General features: G+C 42.4%; 1 protein-coding gene across 1 annotated transcript in view; it reads right to left on the bottom strand.

Annotated features, from left to right (window-relative positions):
- Window positions 1-4,076: 4,076 nt before the first annotated feature.
- Window positions 4,077-18,550, bottom strand: part of LOC104506891 (arf-GAP with GTPase, ANK repeat and PH domain-containing protein 1-like) — a 39,141-nt gene continuing 24,667 nt past the window's right edge. Inside the window, exon 5 of the mRNA XM_010148012.1 lies at window positions 4,077-4,169. Within this exon, the coding sequence (XP_010146314.1) occupies window positions 4,077-4,169 (93 nt within the window). The remainder of the gene's footprint in view (window positions 4,170-18,550) is intronic.

Here is an 18,550-nt window from a genome sequence, read left to right as displayed (position 1 = left end):
TATATATATATAAAAAAATAAAAATGCAAGGTACCCAGAGTGCGGCTAATGGGATTTGACGCTGGCTTTAATTTTAATGAAGAAAGTTGCCAGTAGCAACAAAACTGTCAGCAGCAGCCAAGCACCATTAATAAAGACCCAGACAACATTAGTGGCACGGCAACAGTACAAAAGGTTCCCCCCGGTTCATGCTGTGCTAAATTGGCTGCCCAATTTTTCTTAAGTGTCCATACTATTTAGAAGACAATTTATTAATTTTTGTCATCCATTGTCAGTTGACAGGCCATCATTTTGCATCCCGAATTTGAGATGAAAACTAATTGAAAAGACTGGCAGTATTTATGAGGGGTATTATTTGTCAATTATGGCTGATGATGATACTTGGTACTACCAACTTTAATACCCCATGCTCGGGCCTGTCAGTCGGACTTCTTCTTTGTCATTTCCATGTTAGTTCCACAAAAGCGACAAAAAGCAATGATCAAATCAATTTAGAAAACTCGTTAAGGAAGAGGGGCCCATCAATCCCTGCTCTGAAATCACCAGAGTGGGGAAAAAAACCACACCGATGTCACCCAGGAAATCACAGCTCACTCTCAATTACACCTTCCGGGAAAAAAGCCCACTCACTTTGTTTCCTACACACAGAACAGATTGAAAATATGTTGTGATTTAAATTATCCCCGCAACTTTATCCAGGCTGCCTAAAGCAGAAGGTTTTGCTATCTTACCACTGCCCTTCAATTGCTTCTTTGCAAGTTTGAGTGCCTCAAAGGCCCTCCAATTCCTAACGGCAGAGTAGCACACCTTAAGTCCAGTCATTCCAATTTTCCTCTTACTACATCAGGTTCGGTATTTAAAAAAAAAAAAAGTTTTAAAAAGCTTTCATAATTTGAAAGTGTCCGTCACTGTCCCTAGCATCACTCAGAACACCCTGTAAAACGGTACCATAATCTGAATGCTTAAAAAGCAACATTAAATGGTATGTACCTTGGGCTGTGTCCTAGAGGTTTAAAACCAAATAATTAATACCCCTGAAGAGAAGAAACCTGACTGCTACAGCCGACACAACACACCTTTCTATGACGACAGGCTCGCTGGCAAGCTGAACTGCCTGTAACATCACAGTATTAGCTGCCAGCAGCACCTGTGTTGACTTATCTCAAAAGATGTTTATTTGCATTCATGACTCTTGCCCAGTCTTTCAGAAACATTCTCCTACCTTCCAAACCCACAGATGCTTAAAACAACACTGATAACACTGGGGGAAATTAGCAAACAAAGAACCCAGGAAAATCCACGTGCTGAAAACAGCAAAGAAAATTAGCTTCCACCACCCATCCCTAGGCCGTGATTCCCATGTTTTTCTTTTACATTTTGAGACTTCATTTGAGTCAAACCCCAGCACTCCCGGGACGCAACGACACGAGACAGACACGCGCAGCACAGCTCGGGGACCAGACTGCCTCTAAATGGGGTTTTACAGCAAGTGTACTAGTGAAGTGCTGCAGCATCAAGACGAGACAACTTTCTGTACTGGGATCATGAAAAATGTAACTGGTGTTTCCCACGACTCCTGAAAAATAATGAAGTTGTTATATGGTTGTCCACAGAACCAAGAATTTCAGTCATCTGACCAAAGGCCATGGTCTGTGGCTGAGTCAGAGGGAGGCACCTCTCAGCTGCAGTCCACTGCTTGAAACAGGGATCCTCCTGTAGACAATACTGTTTTCTAAGCTTCGAAGGGCTATAAAACTTTAATTATCCCTTTCCTACATACTGCTCTACTTACTATCAGTAAAGCTCGGTACTGATTTAAAACACAAACTTTCTTTAACATGTCCTATAACACGTTCCACTTGTTTCTGAAGATCAGAACATTCGAAGATGACAGCTCAAACCTCATTTAAACATTCCTTTAGGAATGAAGCATGTCCTTTTACTTTACCAACAGCAACTAAAAAGTCTGAAACCAAGTTGATCTACTATACAGACAGTTTTCTCTAATACCTATAGTAAAATGGGTATTAGAGAAAAAAAATGTCCTATTAAACAAACCAAACTTGAAACCACAACTACATTAATATGTATTTTACTATTAGCGCGCTCTCTCTCTGATTTATTACTTTAATATATGTAATATATATATTTACAGTACGCTGTTTATCAAAAAACAAATCCAGTGGAAACGAAACGAGAACATTTTTCCATCATAAAACCAACCATGTAAGCACCATGTTCAAGCCAGACTCAATCTACCCTATTAATCCATATCCCTTTTCCAGAAAAGTCAGCTTTGTTTTTAAAAAAAAAAGTTAGGGGTTAGTATTTCCCAGTATCTTACATTTCAGACTCAAATCTAAAGCCAAAGCTTTTTCCCTCCACTGTTCCCTACAATTAAAAGGGATGTGCACTTGGTTATCCTTCTGCATGAAATAACATAAGGTTGATACTCATTTGAAGTACAGATTCTCAACCGGGAATAAATGTTGGTGGGGTTCCGGCATTACAGAGATGATCATAATCCACTTTTTTCTCCCACTGCATTCATGCTTGGTCTCCCTCAGATATAAACCACAACTAAGTGCTTCTTCAAGGGACAAGAAGGCCGTTTGCTCTCTCGGATTCACTGCTGCAAGACACAAAATCATTTGTTCTGACCCATGAATAGGAGTGGTGTGTAGGAAAATCCATGCATGCTACGAGAGGCTCCCCCAGCCCCACTGAAAGAGGGCAGAAAGGCTGTCGATCATCAGCTGAAAGGTTTTCATCTTTGCATTGCAGAAGTAGAGAAACGGGGCTGGAGAGGTTGGTCAAGGTACTCCAGTATCCCACTGGCAACTCCGTCTCCATATAGCATGCACCATCTAAGGATGGAATACAAGGGGCTTGGGGGTGGGTGGGGGATTTGCTTTCCTGTGCTCAGATAAAGTACATACGTTGCACACCAAAGAGCGCAAGCATCGCAGAACTGCAGCCGCGGGGATCTGAGACCCACTAGGGCAATTGCTAAGCTATTATTCCAAAATGGAACAGGTTTGTTCTGCCATCAGTAATATCTTTTATGCACTTACACTGTCGTCTTAAATGGAGGTTAACTAATATATTAGTGATTTAACTTTCACTAAGATCCTAGAAAGGCATATGTGCGCCCCAGGAAGCTTCTGCTGCTCGAGCCCAAAAAGAATTGAAGTCACACTAAAAACGCACATTGCTGCTCACGTGACAAGGAAAAAGGAAAGCTGAACCAGTCTACTCGGAAATTAAGGAGACCACAGAAGAATAACACTTGATATATTTTCAAAAGGAAACAGGCCTTTCTTGCATCAAGAGACATAGTTACATTTTCTAGCGCTGCCACTCCTACTGAGGAGAAACAGTGCTCGTGCAAGGCCTGAAGTCAATACCGTAAGACGCAGGAGTCTCCATCTCTAAATTCCAAAACTCCAGACGAAGAGAAAACCCACAGACTTGTTTCTGAACATTTTTCGCCTCCAGCAGGTAAACCTCTCTAAAAACCCACCCAGCTCAATGCACAAGCCTGCTGTAAACAAAGCAGGAAAGCTCCTTTTCTCCAACGTGTCCGTAAGAGGACGGCGCTTTGACAGAGGGTAAGTTTGACGTCTAGCTCCCCTTTTACAACCTTGATGCTTTTAAGATACGTGTCTAAAGTTTGTACCCCGACTGCAAGCGAACTAGTGCAACCCACAATATAAGGGAGATAAGGTCACCAAAAGAAACAGTGTAAAATCTAATTTACTTTCTCAGTATTGTTGCAGTGAATTGCACAGCAGAAGAAATTAAGGGCTCTTTGTAAGCATCCTAACTTTCTGGAGAAATGCACTGTTTCTTTTACTAAATCTACCTTCTTAACCTCTTTGTTGCAGAGTGTCAGCGGCGTATCAGCGCTGGGGAGAGTGACTAACGCACAGAAGCCGCTCTGCGAGCTATCGGGAGTCCAATCTGGAGTTCACCTACACGTTAACTCCTACCGCTAATTCATCATCCCAGCACCCGACAGCTAGGCTGATTGTGAGCCTTACAGGACAATAAGGGTCTCGGCTGACCACCAAAAATCAGCCCAAGGGAGGAGGGGTTGATGGGCACGGACCTGGAGAAGGCCTAAGATAAGTGCTGGCTGTCAGTGCAAGGACAAAGAAGGGCAGGCCCTGGGGAGAGAAAGGAGATAAAAAAAAAATCTCGACAACTGCTTTATCTGATGAGGGTTATGGCTAATTAATTATAAACTCAATTACCTAACCCTTACTTCAGCAGTCTCTATTCATTAAGAGATAAAACCTGACTGACTGCTAACTTTCTCTTGCACACATGCACGCACAGCACGCTCACTTTGGAATTGCACACTTTAGCACACAATTTCTTAAAAAAGACCTCCAAAAGCCTTCATACCTGTCAACTTTGTGCTCGCAGGATGGAAGATTTCTCCTTTTTTTTCCCCCTACCACCCAAAGCACCCTCTGTTGCACAATGGGAGGGCCAGGCCTCCATGCTGTGCATTGGCATTTAAAAGCAAAAACCAGACCTTAAACAATAGACATTACCGACATCAAAGCCCCTTTTCACAGCCCAGTTTCTGCCCCCGTGGGCTTCTGATCTGGCTCACATTTTAAATTGAGCTTTTTAATTTTGGGTGCTAGAAGTTTGGCGGCGTAGCTCGCCGGTATCAACTAAACATTGTTCTTCCAAAGTTCGAAGGCAGCCAACAGAAATCAACTGTGTTAAGGGATGAACTCTAAAAACCCTCAGCCAAGCTAACCCTCGCTACTAATCCAACCCGAGTTTTGCATGTAACGTATTAAAAACGTCTGCTTTATCGCTATTCAGATTCCACCTGCATTCCTGTGGTGCTTGGCCTCTCCTCCAGCTTAAGTTCTTGCCCCCTTGCGTCGTGCTTGACACGAGCTCAAACAGCCTCGCAGAATCAATCCTGGCCATTAAAAGAAGGCTCCTCTTAATCTCTTTCCAAAGACTGCAGACCTGTCTCGCTCTCACCTTTTGAATACACGGATATTCTCAAAACCCTGTTTCACTCTGGTTGCCCTCTGCTCTAGCTTTTCCATTTCGACAGGATAGCGTTTTTTACGTATATTTTTTATGTGAGGGTTTCATACATACAAGGGTGTGTGTATACTTCTGTATCGATCTACACCTATATATACAAAAAACGACAGTCATCATACTCACGCGGTATTTCACGTCACCTCACAACCCTTCCAAAGAGTAATTTCTTCTGATATATAGAATGAAGGAGCCCAGCTTTGTGTCTATTTCTACACCAAGTCCTATTTCAAATTACTGTGAAGTACACCCATGATTTGACATTTTGGTTCATTCTTTTAGGTCAGCTGTTCATACTTCATATTCACCAAATGAAATAGGAACAACACAGTAAAACACTAAAGCCAGATGATACTGTCATATAGTAATGTCTTTGCAGGCTGCATAATTTGTATTTACAACTAGTATTTCGGTTTGGTTACTAATATTTGGTCTTGGTTATTACCTCATTAAAAAGGATTTATTTTACTAATACTTATGTTTTTGGACTTGAATGATACTGTGCAATGGCTCACTTCACTCCTATGGTGCTCACATGTGGCAAAGTTCTTCTGAAACTTGTTCCTGCATCTGGTTCCCTTCCTGGTTTGTCTTGCTGATACCAGAGATCTACAGTATGTACTACCTTGCCCAGTTCAATCTTTGGAGACCTCCCTAAGAAGTTAAAATCTATTTTTATTCTAACTTAAGACATGTATTTTTTTCACTCCATAATTTAAAAACTTTAGTTCGAATTCCATGCATAGTGTTTTTAAAGAATATCACAGGGACAACTTCAACATGATAGGAAATACTAGTCAGCTAGTTCAAGTTAAGTTTTAAATAGAAGGAATTTAGCATGCGGACACAGGGCTTCCAGCACAATGTTGAGTCATTTGGCATACTGTTTCCTCATTACTAACTTAGCTAGCCTTGCGGTGAGCTTCCACTTAGATGTTTTCAGCCGGGACAGAGTTAATTTTCTTCTGAGGAGCTGGTAGAGTGCTGCGTCTTGGATTTAGCAGGAGAACAACATTGATAACATACTGCTGTTTCTGTTGCTGCCAAGCAGTGCTTATCCCAAGGTTAGTCTGGCAGAGAGACCAAGTGCACCCAAAGCACAAACCATAAGATCAGGAGGCTACAACCATCAGCAGGTAAGACCAGGTACCCATCTGCCTGGAGACAGAGTCTAATAAGGTGTTAAAAGACCCCAGACCGGCAATCACTGTTGGACTCAGAAGGTGCAGGAAGAACACGAGGGGCAGATGCATGGATTGTAAGGATACAAGGATGCCTTTGTTCGGGGTCCCTCTCCACAGGCTACCAGCTCCATCAGGGGTTTCTGCACAGTATCATCAGAGTAATATTTTTTTTTTTTTAAATATAAGATTCGATACCTGGGACTTTGCTAAGGGAAACCAAGGGCTGAACTTGAGCAGGGGAGAAGCAGCCGAGAGTGAAAATGTGTGTGAAAGGCCTTGGAAGGGGCACACATCAACTCACTGGAGTGGTCCGCTGCGCAAGGACTTTGGTTCTATCAGGAAAGTCTTGGGTGGCGAGTTTGCGGCTCCCAGGATGGGGTATGTGTGCTTGATCTCTCCTTTAACAAACTCAAAATAAATGCTGTCTGCTTTGATACAGCCTTCAAAAATCTGGGAAGAAAAATCCTTGAACACCGTAATGATATATAGTAGCCAAGTCAACTTTGGCTATCCTTCAGATAAAACCTCAAATGATAACACTGCCTTCTTTCCATCCTGAGCTTCTGTGTCTGTTAGGAATGTCAATCCCATACTGTCCCTCTCCATAGCCATTTTTAAATCTATTTTGAGAATTTTATCCCTTTTAGAATTTTGTATTACTTCCTTGCTCCCCTTCTGCATTAAGCTGAAAAGCTTACGCCATGCTTCTAGGGTTGAGTACTTTCCCCTGAAACATGTACATCTTTCTTCTCGGGCAATAGTTTAAAAAGTTGTCGTATGAATGCCACAGACGATCAGCTCCTTGTGGTTCTTTCTAGCTTCCAGCCTCTTTTTACCTGATGGCATACAGCACGTATCAAGAACATGCATGTCTTAATAGTCTGTGTTGTCTTTACTTACTTTGGCCAACAACTCTGAGGATATTCCAAAATGTTCCTTCAACGAGTTTTTTAAGTCAACCTGTTCTCTTCAGGTCTCACTTAATTGTTCACCCCTAAATGCAGCTACAGGCGATTATTATATATTGAATTAAAATGTAGTTTTCTGTTTGTATTCTGAAAGATTAAAAAAGGTCTGCATAAGGTTTATTGCAAATTAAGTATCTGGAAATGCCTAAGTAGCTGATACGTCTGGTCAAACCCAAAACTCAAGGTGTCACAAACGGCAGATACACCCATCATCTTGCTTTTCTTTCCCCGAGTTGTAGCAGACTCATGAAATCCCTACTCAGCAGAAAGCCAAGGAATGAGCACCACCAAGCAACAAAAAAAACAAGAACAACTCACTTGCTTCTTAGCTTCCTTCCACCACACTCCTTCCTCTTTTCTGGAACCTAAATTCTTCCCCACTGTGGTACACACATCTCCAGTGCCTGAGCCCCATTGTGTTCTGACCTCCCTTTCACTGATGTACATGTAAAAGTTCAGCTGCTCACTCTTTATTCAGTTTTGCAAGTTGTTGCAAATACCGACCATTTTAAGTCTCTTTCCCCACACATATTCACTTTTATATAGTCCTATAACTTTTTATCTGAAGGAAGATGGTTGTACTTTGAACAAATTACAGCTTAAAAAAAAAAAACCACCCAGGAATAGAAACAGTAAAAAAGTCCCATGCCATTTTCCGTCAACAATTTCAAACAGCTATTTAACTTAAAAATATAAACTATGCTTGAAACCAGCAGGCACTCTGCAATACTGTTCTCTCATTAACTGCCTTCCCCTCACACTAACGGTATTTGGTAAAAAGGAAGACTTGTCCCATTCATCAATAGAGGAGTTATTCATCCGAAGTTTATTATCTCAGGTAATTTGATCAATACACTTCACCTTTATAGTACAGTTGTCCTTGTGAGCAAAGCATTTTGCGTTTTATAGTGAGATGGTTATTATGAAGGCTATTCATAGGGAAATTCTCTGCAGTTAAAAGTTTTTCCAATTAACTACATTTAACATCATTTAAGCCATAAAATGGCAGTTACGTTTCACATCGTGTTGTCCAAGTGTGGCGGTGCTTAGAAAGCAGTTAGCGTGCATTTGGCAAATGTATCAACCAAATACTCTGGAATGGAAACCAAGAAAACCCTGCCAGCACACAGAGAAAGACCTTTTCAATATGAAATCATGAATACACATCAAAAAATCGGAAGAAACCCTTCCCAAAATTGGCAAGAAGAGCCTTTCCACAGAGTTTCCACAGCCCTAGGAATGCTCTCAGTATCCCTTCGTGCAACGTCAGCACTCACATTGTTTTTCTTACTTATTTACTACTGTGGTATTGCTGTAATTGAGCTATGGACTTCTAGTAAACTATGGCTTATGAGAACAAATTGCCTAACGCCCTGCGGGATGAAGATCTCCACAAACCACTATCCTCGCTCTATACCCGAAACACGTAGCATCTGAACTGCTCCTCAGTTGCTAGCACTCAGCGTAAGGCACCACGAAAGACGAGGAAGAAATCTTCGAAACAGAAGCAAAAGAACACATTCTCATCGCTCAGCTATTCTAAGGAGAGAAACCTCTAAAAACTTGCTCAAAAATAAAAAATTATTATTCCTTGCGAGACATACCGAGAACAAACTAGTTCATTAAAGCCGTATCAGCACTTGTAATTGGCCCTTGTTGGCCAATAGAAGGAGACATTTGCAACTTTTCCCAGGAAATTATATTCTAAATCCTTCATGAGGTGGACCTTGTCCTTTTCTGAGGAAACTTGATAGCAGTCTTTAGTATTCACTGGCATAATTAGGACTGCAGTTAATTTCATTAAATTCTCTTGCTGCTAAATGAAGCAGATTATGAGACATCTTTTATTGCAAGGCATGAAATTACAGCCTGTCAGCTGCCAATGGTAGAGTAAAACTAATGAATTACAGGGTAAATAACACCAGAATTAACCAGCCAATTTAACATAGCAGAGAACAAAGTCGTTTTTACTTAGAGCTCTGGCGAACACCACCACCGGGACACCTTTCAGCTGAAAGGGAACCAATTCAAGGAGCCTCAAACCGAAAAACCAGGGACAAGGCACGTTTATGGTGCAGCAACGTTAGAAAGCCAACACTGCCACCAACTTACTAGGAATCGGGCAGATAAGCAGTAGATATTGCATTGCTAAGCTATGGGAGTGTGCCTGTGCAAGCCGTTTGCACTAATCCATTATTCCTTACACACCCAAAGAAAAGGGCTGACGTGCATTAAGTTGTTACCATGATAACTAGTTTAATGGTGACAGCCCTTCACAGACGGGACTAGACACAGTCCCCATTAACAAGGGATAGATATACTACTGATGGGTAATTAAAGAAAAGGGAAACCAAGGCTGAGTAACCCATTCCACTTCCTCCGCCCATCCTTCCAAACCTCTAACACAAGGTAGAGAAGGTGCCTTCTCTCTGCACAGCACCCAGGCCACCCTTCCCTGCTAGCAGAGTAGGATGGATGCTCTTCTGAACTCTGAGTGTAAGCTTCCCGCAGCTCTGAGGGAAGGACTCTTTCCAACATAGCCCTGAGGTTTGTAGGGCTGTTAGACAGGCACACAATTATTTTACAGACCGAGGAAAGAGATCTGCTCTATATCAGCAGGTGTCCCACACCCATCTTTTTTTTTTTCCATTATTTTTATTTTTAAATGTCATTTAAAGATACTTGTACAGGGCACAAACCCACTTAAACTTGTATTTGTGCTTTTTTTTCTTTAATGGGAATTTCAAACCACAATGGCCATGGGTTTCGGGAACTCTGCTGGTGGGAAGACTGGAGATGATGTGCAGAGGGTCGAGTTCATGGGAGCAGAGATCAATATGTTAGAAAAGAACAGGACACAGAAAAAAATACTTGTATTCTGTGGTTTCACTGTTCAGGGTATATCTTGTTTATTCTCTCAGCTGGGGATGCAATGACTGCAACTTGTTTGACTTCTTTTTTTAATAGAAAACCCAAGAGATGCTCATTCATCTTCCAAAAATATTTAAATTTAAAATTCCAAATGTAAAAGGCATGATCTATAAACCCCAGAAAAACGAAAAGTGAACAACGAAAGAAAAACTACACAGCAGAACTTGTTGGCCAGCAAAACTGCCTATGGACTGATGAAAGATTGTCAGAAACCCCAAGAATTTCTAAATCACACAGATCCTATTTCCAATTAAGTTATGTACTCACTGCTACTTCTTCTGTAATACAAGGCATGCAAACACCTGTGGCACCAAATTATCTGCGAGTAAAGGTTTCCCACTACTTGGGTCAGCATAATCTTCTCTGGACTTTCAGATTTAATAAATTATCCTTATGCATGTCTCAGTGGTGGAGTGGGAGAAGGCGACAGCAAGAGCCGAGGAAGGCAAACCAGGCACCGGAACACCGCTGTGTTACAGAAGCGTAAAACTCCTGTGCCATCGCTGCCAATGCCACACCAGCACCACTCAGAAAGTTCGGAGAAGAATTTACCTACGCAAAAAATCCAAACCTAATTTTTCAAAGTTACAATCCCTGAATTAAGACAGGCCTGTACCTGCCGTGAAATCAGAGATGAGATTTCTCCGCAGCCAGATTCTCCAAGCACACGTACGTATCACACACGAAAGACGTACTGCTCCCCGCAGCTTTTGTCTGCCAGAACTGACCTCCATGAACCCCCTATCCCCACCCGCTATGTTAGTATTTCTGTGAGCTGATGCAGCACTGGAAATCAGCCCCAGCCCATGCAGGTGCTCTACACTCTAAGGCAGAGATGTTGACTCTTAACTCCCTCTTGTTTACTCTCCCCGGTTTCAAATTCCCATCATATGTATTTTAGGCAATTATTTTAACACCACCAGAACTATTCTGGACTAACATTGATATCTCGCCTTCAGATTTCAAGAGTGGAAAAATCAGCACGCTGACAGCATGCATGCATCAACTCCGGCGCATGTTACTGAAATCTATAGACGGAAAGCTCTTAAGACTGTTCAATTGGAAACAGCTCAGAGGCATTGACAAGGTGCCGAAGTAGCAGAGCACCAGAGGCACCGAGGCATTGCTTCCAACTAGCAATCGATCACCATGCTTCATGCTTAAAGACATCAGCACCTTACGAACCAGACGCCTCTAGGGACTGGTGTGGCACTTGCTGAAAGACGCTCAAGATCTTTAATGCTATTGAAAACGTCCCCTGGGTTTTATTCTCACTTCCCATCTCCTTCATACTCTTGTTCAGTATGTGCTGTCCTTCCTCCTACCTGTTTAACACAGGTTTTGCTTCTCACAGCAGCACAATTTTCCATTTGAGCTCTGTCCCTCTAACTCTGTTCTCCATGCCACTGGCATTCGTTCCCCTCTTCTCTCACCTTGAAAACCCCCTGCTTTTGTCTGCCTTCTCACCTTCTGCAGAAGTAGGGAGCTTGCAATCTTTGTGCTCCATGAACACGCGAGAAAGCGCTTGCTTCACTACATCACATGGACATTAAGAAGTGTCCCTTAATTTGAATTGAGTGTGACTTAATCGGTATCAGGAATTACTTATGGAAATTGCTGTTCAGCAAGACCAAGGCACTAACAACAGCGATCATGCCTGTATTATTTCTCAGCGACAAACACAGCGTTGCCATGAATTACAAACTGACAGCGACGTTTGCTGTACAAAGGGCCAATTTGGAAAGTGCTCTGAAGAAGATCTTCCCTGTGCCATCAGCTTAAACAAAACTCACACGTCAGTCTTCAAAACATAGCATACGCCTCACCAACGGGTGGACGCACATGCCCTCCTACGGCAGCAAAAAGCGTTTGTGCAGCTCATCTGCCAGACGTGGCACTGGGAAGCTGAAAATTATGTACTTCGGGAGACCTAGCTCACACCAAAAAATGAATATACACATATATTTTGAGAATCAAACTGAAGAATTTATTTTACAGGCAGCACACCAGCCATACATAATTCTGTACTTAGTCTGCATCCTGAGAACAATTTGTTTTCACCCTGTTTGCTCCAAGCTCACTACTCTGCCTTTAGTCAAGGATTTACAGTGTATCTCTCCTCACAAGTTTTTTTTTTTTGCTTTTAATTTGGCCATGAAACAGCTTGTAAAATTTTGATACCTGCCTTCTTAAACAGCCCCTGTTCTCATGTATTGCTCACTTTCAGACAGTAGAATTTCTAAACAATTCAACCACTTTCCTTGCTATTTTGATTGATTTTTCTTTCCAATACCTCCTGCACGCCAAGATTTCTTAATTTTTCCCCCCCGAAATATTCACATGAGACGAGAACATTAGATGTTAATCTAGCTATTTGATTTGTTGCAGTTCTCCAGTTCTCTACCCAACCATTTAAATACTGTCATTCATAATAGGGTGATATACTGTACTATAAACCCTTTCACAAATGGTACGTCTTGGTATTTTTCTTTTGTGACAAAGAATCATTCCAGTTATAAAGGGGAGAGAAATCTACTTGGCACTCAGACTTACCTGCAGTATCTCTCTCTGTTTTATGTCTCTACAGTTCCCCCCCCCTGCTTCTTAAAAAGAAAATCCACATCGCTAGGCTTATATTGTTTCCTTATAGAGAACATTATGCAGTCCGACAGCCCCAAAGTGCAGAAGCTTTCTCTTAGTTTTCAGCCAAAAATCTGGTATCATCATCTCCTAGGTATCATCCCATACCTGTGCAAGTGCATCCTGGAGCACTGCAGCAACACTTCTTTTCCTGGAAACCCACTGTAGATGTAACTACAACTGCTCTGTGGTAGCTTAGCTAAACCGGCTGTAATTAGCTCTCTAATCTTACAAGAAGTGATCTGATACGGGAACTCCCAACACCAGAGTCCCGTTTGCTGTCATGGCCTGTGAAAAACACCTTTAGCCTGAGACTGATGTGGCTTTAGAGTCACAGAGGTGGGATCCTCTCCCCAGCACTGCCTTGAACCCTTTGCCTAATCCGTGTTTAACGAGCTTGTGTATGATGCCCAAATGGCCCACGTCATTCCCAACACCCGAGTTCTCCTTTACGCCACGATGCAACAGCTTTTTACCCTCAACGCAGACCCACTGTTTGCATTCACTTCTCAAACAGAAACCCCAGTCCAACTCTGTCACCTCTGGGCCTGTCTTGGCAAGAGCAGAAGACAGAAACCAGACATGGGTTGTGGAAGGAAAGCCGCTCCATTTCCCTATGCAGCAGCAAGGGGAGTGTTTGTTCTACAAACACCCACAGCTTTCTGCCGCCGGAGTTGTTAGAGAAGCGTCTTGGTGAGGTACCTTAACCATGCGCCCAACGGCGAAACACCCTCCCAGCTTGGGTTACACCAGCGAAAGTTGGGGCAGCTCAGTCCTAACTCGGGTTGGCAGCCTGAGTTCACTGCCCATCTCCCTGCCTAGTTTCTTCTACCACATCACCCTTCTTCCACGGTCATCTTAAACAAGGATGAAAATACACTTTTTGAAGCAGGCACTAGCACTGGCAAGAGACAACACCCAGTGCTTCGGCATGAATCCGTTATCAAGAGTAAACATGAAGGAACAAGGAACCCGGCATGTGCAAGGACAGACCAGGATGATTTGGTTTCTCTTAAGTGACATGCGTCTTGACCAGCCAAATCTCATTTCCTTTAGTCAGCAGCTCCAGGCCCTGTCCCCTTTCCGATGTGCCCTTCTTTATCCAAGAGATGACTAACATGGCTGCGATTCGTTTGCTTGCGCTTGCAACACTATCATTAGCAGCACCAGCCCTAGAGCTGAACAGAGCTCGGTCCTCCTCCCAGCCAGCTCAAGCCATGGGCTGGCTTCTGCTTTTGTTTCTGATCTTACAGACCGCTTTCAATCAACCCCACACCACAGATTTTAGCCAAACGCATTTGGATAAACTCTCAATTAAGACGTAGCAAGGCAGTGTCAAAATGCTTCACTAAAACCCAAATACTCTACATCTGTTATGTTTGCTTCACGCACTTATTCTGAAATTCCATCAAAAAAGCAATTTAGATTTTCTGGCAAGTTTTAGTCTATATAAACCACTCAATATATTCCTCATGGTCATATTAAGCCGCTCAGGAAAACCAAATCCTGCAGCTGGGTGTTTGCATTACGCTTGTCTTTTCCCTAACACTAGTTACAAGGCTCATTTCAAGCTTTACAGCTCTAGGACAACTGTAAGTGAAATATAACCAAGTAATCTAATCACGTCACTCATCTGTAATTTATCACAAAGGATCCTTCACGTTACGATAAAGACAACATTCTGTTATATGATTTTTCTCTTTAACTCATGGAAAATAAAAAAAAAATCATAATTGTAGTTTAAGAATTAAAGTACTGAATTATTCCCTTTAAAATCAAAATATTTAAGTGCCAACATCTGGCCTGTCTGCTGAGATTGCTCTAAAGATGTCTTGAGAATTAATGCAGTAAGGAGGTTTTTGAAGAATAAAAGTAGGATTAGAGAAAACAGTATTTTACCAAAAGTACAAGGACTTCCAGAGTTGGGATTTTGAAGATGGATAACAAAGCAGTTGTAGTCATCAGAGTACATACGTTTCAAAGATCCTCTTCTCCCCATCACCTCCCCCAAGAACAATGTTCCTTCTTCAAGCCACTTGCTTTTTTTAATCTGCCATCGCTACTTACACACCGAATAAATGCTCCCTCACAAGTGTCAAATACTAACAGTGCCAATGCTTTTGGTTTTTTAAACAACAAAGCAAATGAAAAATGAAGCCAAGAAACAGGGGATGTTAGACCAACACCCCTGATTCGGATACACATGCATTTACCACAAAATTAAAAGGTAGCAAAAGAATTATGAAAATATTTAGAACGCCCAAAGTTTGCCTCAGTCAAAGAATTAGGCTAAAGGGCTTTAAATGCGTGCTGTTCAGTTTACTCTTTTGATTGCTTTACCACTATGTAAATCAATTTGTTAATGTTCCTTACAAAATGCATGAGCCAGTTATACTGACAAACACACAAAGCTCATTCGTAATTAGCAGTTAATTAGTAAGAAGGAACAGATGCTGTTAGAGTTTCAGCAGGCGAACAGGTTCTGTAAACAATGCTTATAAATCTAAATGAATTTATTAACCACAATGCAACTGTCAACATTTTGCTGGCAACCATACAAATATGGTGGAATCCCCCAAACATCTTTACAACGTATTAATAATCCTTGTGTCAACCGAAGTCTATCAGGCAGCCTCACTTGCGAACTGTCATAAGCTTCCTACTTAATCTCGTTATGTCACTTCTCCAGCCTAATTCCTCATGCCCTCAGAGGAAGAGCTCCCGTCACCCAAGTTCGCCCAGACGCACGCGGACTCACCTCCGACACACAGCGGTCTCGCGCCCACAAAGACCGTTTTGCAAGAGGCACGTGGGTCTTGCGCCAACACCCTGATCGAGCTTCCACGACCTGAAAACCAGCGAGCAGTGGGCACAGCTCAGGAAGCACATCTTGTCCTGAAGTTTGCAGTCATTTTCTTCACAATCATCATCACTCGATGAGTGCTCGCTGCCATGAAGGCATCTACGGATCTCATCCACTAAAAATAACTCCAGGTCAATTATTCCACTCCCCGGTTATAAAACCACGCACTCTGTAAGGCACCGAGTGATGCTGTAGGTTGGGTTTTTTAAAGTCACCTCGGTAGATGTAGAGATGGCTCAAATAGAAAGAATGGCTCTTGGAAACATTCTCCAGATGCAACGATTAGAGCAATCTCCAGACACAACCGCCTCGAGTCACAGGCTCTTGGCCAGGGGCCAGCTCTTAGCCTAAGGGCAACAGTGAAGATGCCTTAGTGACCTCATTGCTGTCAATCTCGCATTTCACACTGACATGCCACCTTGATATATTACACCGTTTCAGCACTGGAAAATTCTAATAAATTTTTTAAAGTCATATTATGGCTTTCTTTATTGACGTTCTCTTTTACACCTACATTGCTTTCGATCATTCCCTCCTCCTCTCTCCCAAAGTATTCTGACACCTCTTCGCCATGGTCTGCACATGGGTTTGCAATACACTGGCACGCAGAAGAGGATGAGAACACTCAAGCGGATTAAATTCTCCAAAGCTTCACTGGAGAGACTGCTTGGCTTGCTTTCTGCAGGCTCCACTCCTACTCACTGCCCTGTTATAGGGACTGAAAGCACAGAGGCCAGGGGAACCCACTCTCTGCTGGCATCAAGCACTGGGCAGGAGAAGATAAAGATGTTCATGGTAGAGTGTCAGAAAAACCAAAAACTCTCTCCCTTCTCTTATGAACACACAACTAGAAAACAGATCCTTAACTGGTTTAGCCTAAAAAGCTGCATCTGCTCAATCCAGTCAAGTGGATTTTTTGCCCTTTTATTAAAAAAAAAAAGTTATATGAGAGGCTTCTACCTCCCTATTTCTATAGAGGCTAATAAGTCTTCTGGAACTCTCCTCCTCCCTATGTCCATTCTCTTCCCACAGTCTCTCAAAGGATGCTGAACGTGGTCAACACACTATCCCAAACACGAGCTGGAATACCTCCTTTTCAATCTGGACGATGTGAAAGAACCATAATTATGCCTGATGTGTCAGCTAAGAAATGATTAGCTACTAGTCAAACCCAGAAATTTTTCCTTCTCTCTTTTAAGAAACAACTAAGAGTACTACATTTGGATAGAATTAAAAAAAAAAGAAAATAACGAGGACGAAGTCAAAACACCTTTTCCTGGCAGCCAAAAGCAATCTACAAGCTCTAATGACAATAATGCGGCTATCACAATACTAAGGAAACAAAAAGTTTTATTTTTTAAGCTGTTTGACACCATTCCCTTCCATCACTGCCCTAAAAGACAGTGTTCTCCCTCACTTTGGAGGCTGTGTTGTACCAACAAATGGAGCAGTATTTTTGAAACCGTGTGGCCCCCCCCAGTGGACACCAGCAAATCTTTATACACATTGCTTTATTAAGCACAATTTAATAAGAATTAGAATACTATGTTTACTATCACATGCTTGGTATCACAAAGACAAATTTTTGAGCTCGGAAGAGTTAGGAAGCCAGCGACCCTGAAACGAGACTGTTTATTCACTTGCAAGCCACTAGCTTATTCCCATTACGATGACCAGAGGCACCCATTAATTTCAGGTCACAGTCCAAAAAAATGATAAGAGTTAACTTCTCTGAAAAATCAGTTAATAGCATCTCATGTATAGATCTTCACGTGTTGCAAAGCAACGCGTTGTGGAATGCGGACTCCGTTCAGAACGTTCAGAAAACAGCATCATAGGAAGGCGTCCAACACCTCCCCAGCAGCCTACCAAGCACTGCTCGGAATTTGGTGAAATGACTTCACGCCTGCGGAGCAGCAGTGGGCGCCTCACCTTGCCCTTGGCTCCCTGTCACTCTACAGCTATTGCAGGCAGAGAGAAAATACGGGCAATTTGCAGGATGGGAGACAGAACACTCATGTTTCAGGGACTCTCAAATGCCAGGAGACCAATTAACAGAAAAAATGGTAGAAATTCAATCCTTATAAACCAGAGACTCAAATTCCAGCTTCCTCCTGCAACCCTCAGACATCTCAGGAAGGGAAAAGAGCAGATTCCAGAAAGGAGGAAGCAGATGACTCAGTGAGACTGACTGACTGACAGAGGGGGAAGGAAGAGGAATTGTGTTGATCTGAGAGATGCTGAGGTTCTTGCCCAGACCTGCCTGCTTTGGCTAAGGACCAGAAGGGCCATTCCTTTGGACTGGTGAGTAGAGGCAGCCCTACCCTCGGGCAGGGCAGGGTTGGATGCCTACAGCTCGCAGGGTTGGTCCAGCTCTCCAACATAACAGACAAACCCCATGATATTCTCATCCCCTTATGCTGTATCAAATCAGAGGGGCACTAATTAAAGCAGGCTTCCTCAAACTGCAGGAAGAGTCCATCAAATCCAGGAACTTTTCAATACTCTTATTCCAAATACTTAGGACTACAGCTTTACTTGGGACGATGTCTGCAAATCATCAACAGTAAAACCACACAAAATCCAGCTTTCACAGTCAAAGGAAACATTATTCCAGGCAGGTGCGTGTAAGCTGTAGCCGTTCCTCTGATGTGAGGGCACATTTGATCTAATTGGAAAAAATATTTCAAGTGCACTGGGAATAGTCACTGTTAACTGAATGCAACAACGAAAAAGGAAAAAAGAGCATGCAGACCCGAGGGAATTACCAAATCAATTAACAACTAATTCAGGAACTAATTTCTGTATTGCCTCTTAGCACAAAACTGTATCTTTAATTTCTCCTGCAATAAGCATCACCATGATAGTCCTAACACACTCTGACG

This window comes from Eurypyga helias, unplaced genomic scaffold, assembly GCF_000690775.1.
Source record: "Eurypyga helias isolate BGI_N326 unplaced genomic scaffold, ASM69077v1 scaffold4733, whole genome shotgun sequence".
In the NCBI taxonomy this organism is placed as follows: Eukaryota; Metazoa; Chordata; class Aves; order Eurypygiformes; family Eurypygidae; genus Eurypyga; species Eurypyga helias.
The sequence above is the reverse complement of the archived record's forward strand: the minus strand, read 5'-3'. Positions and strand labels throughout refer to the sequence as shown.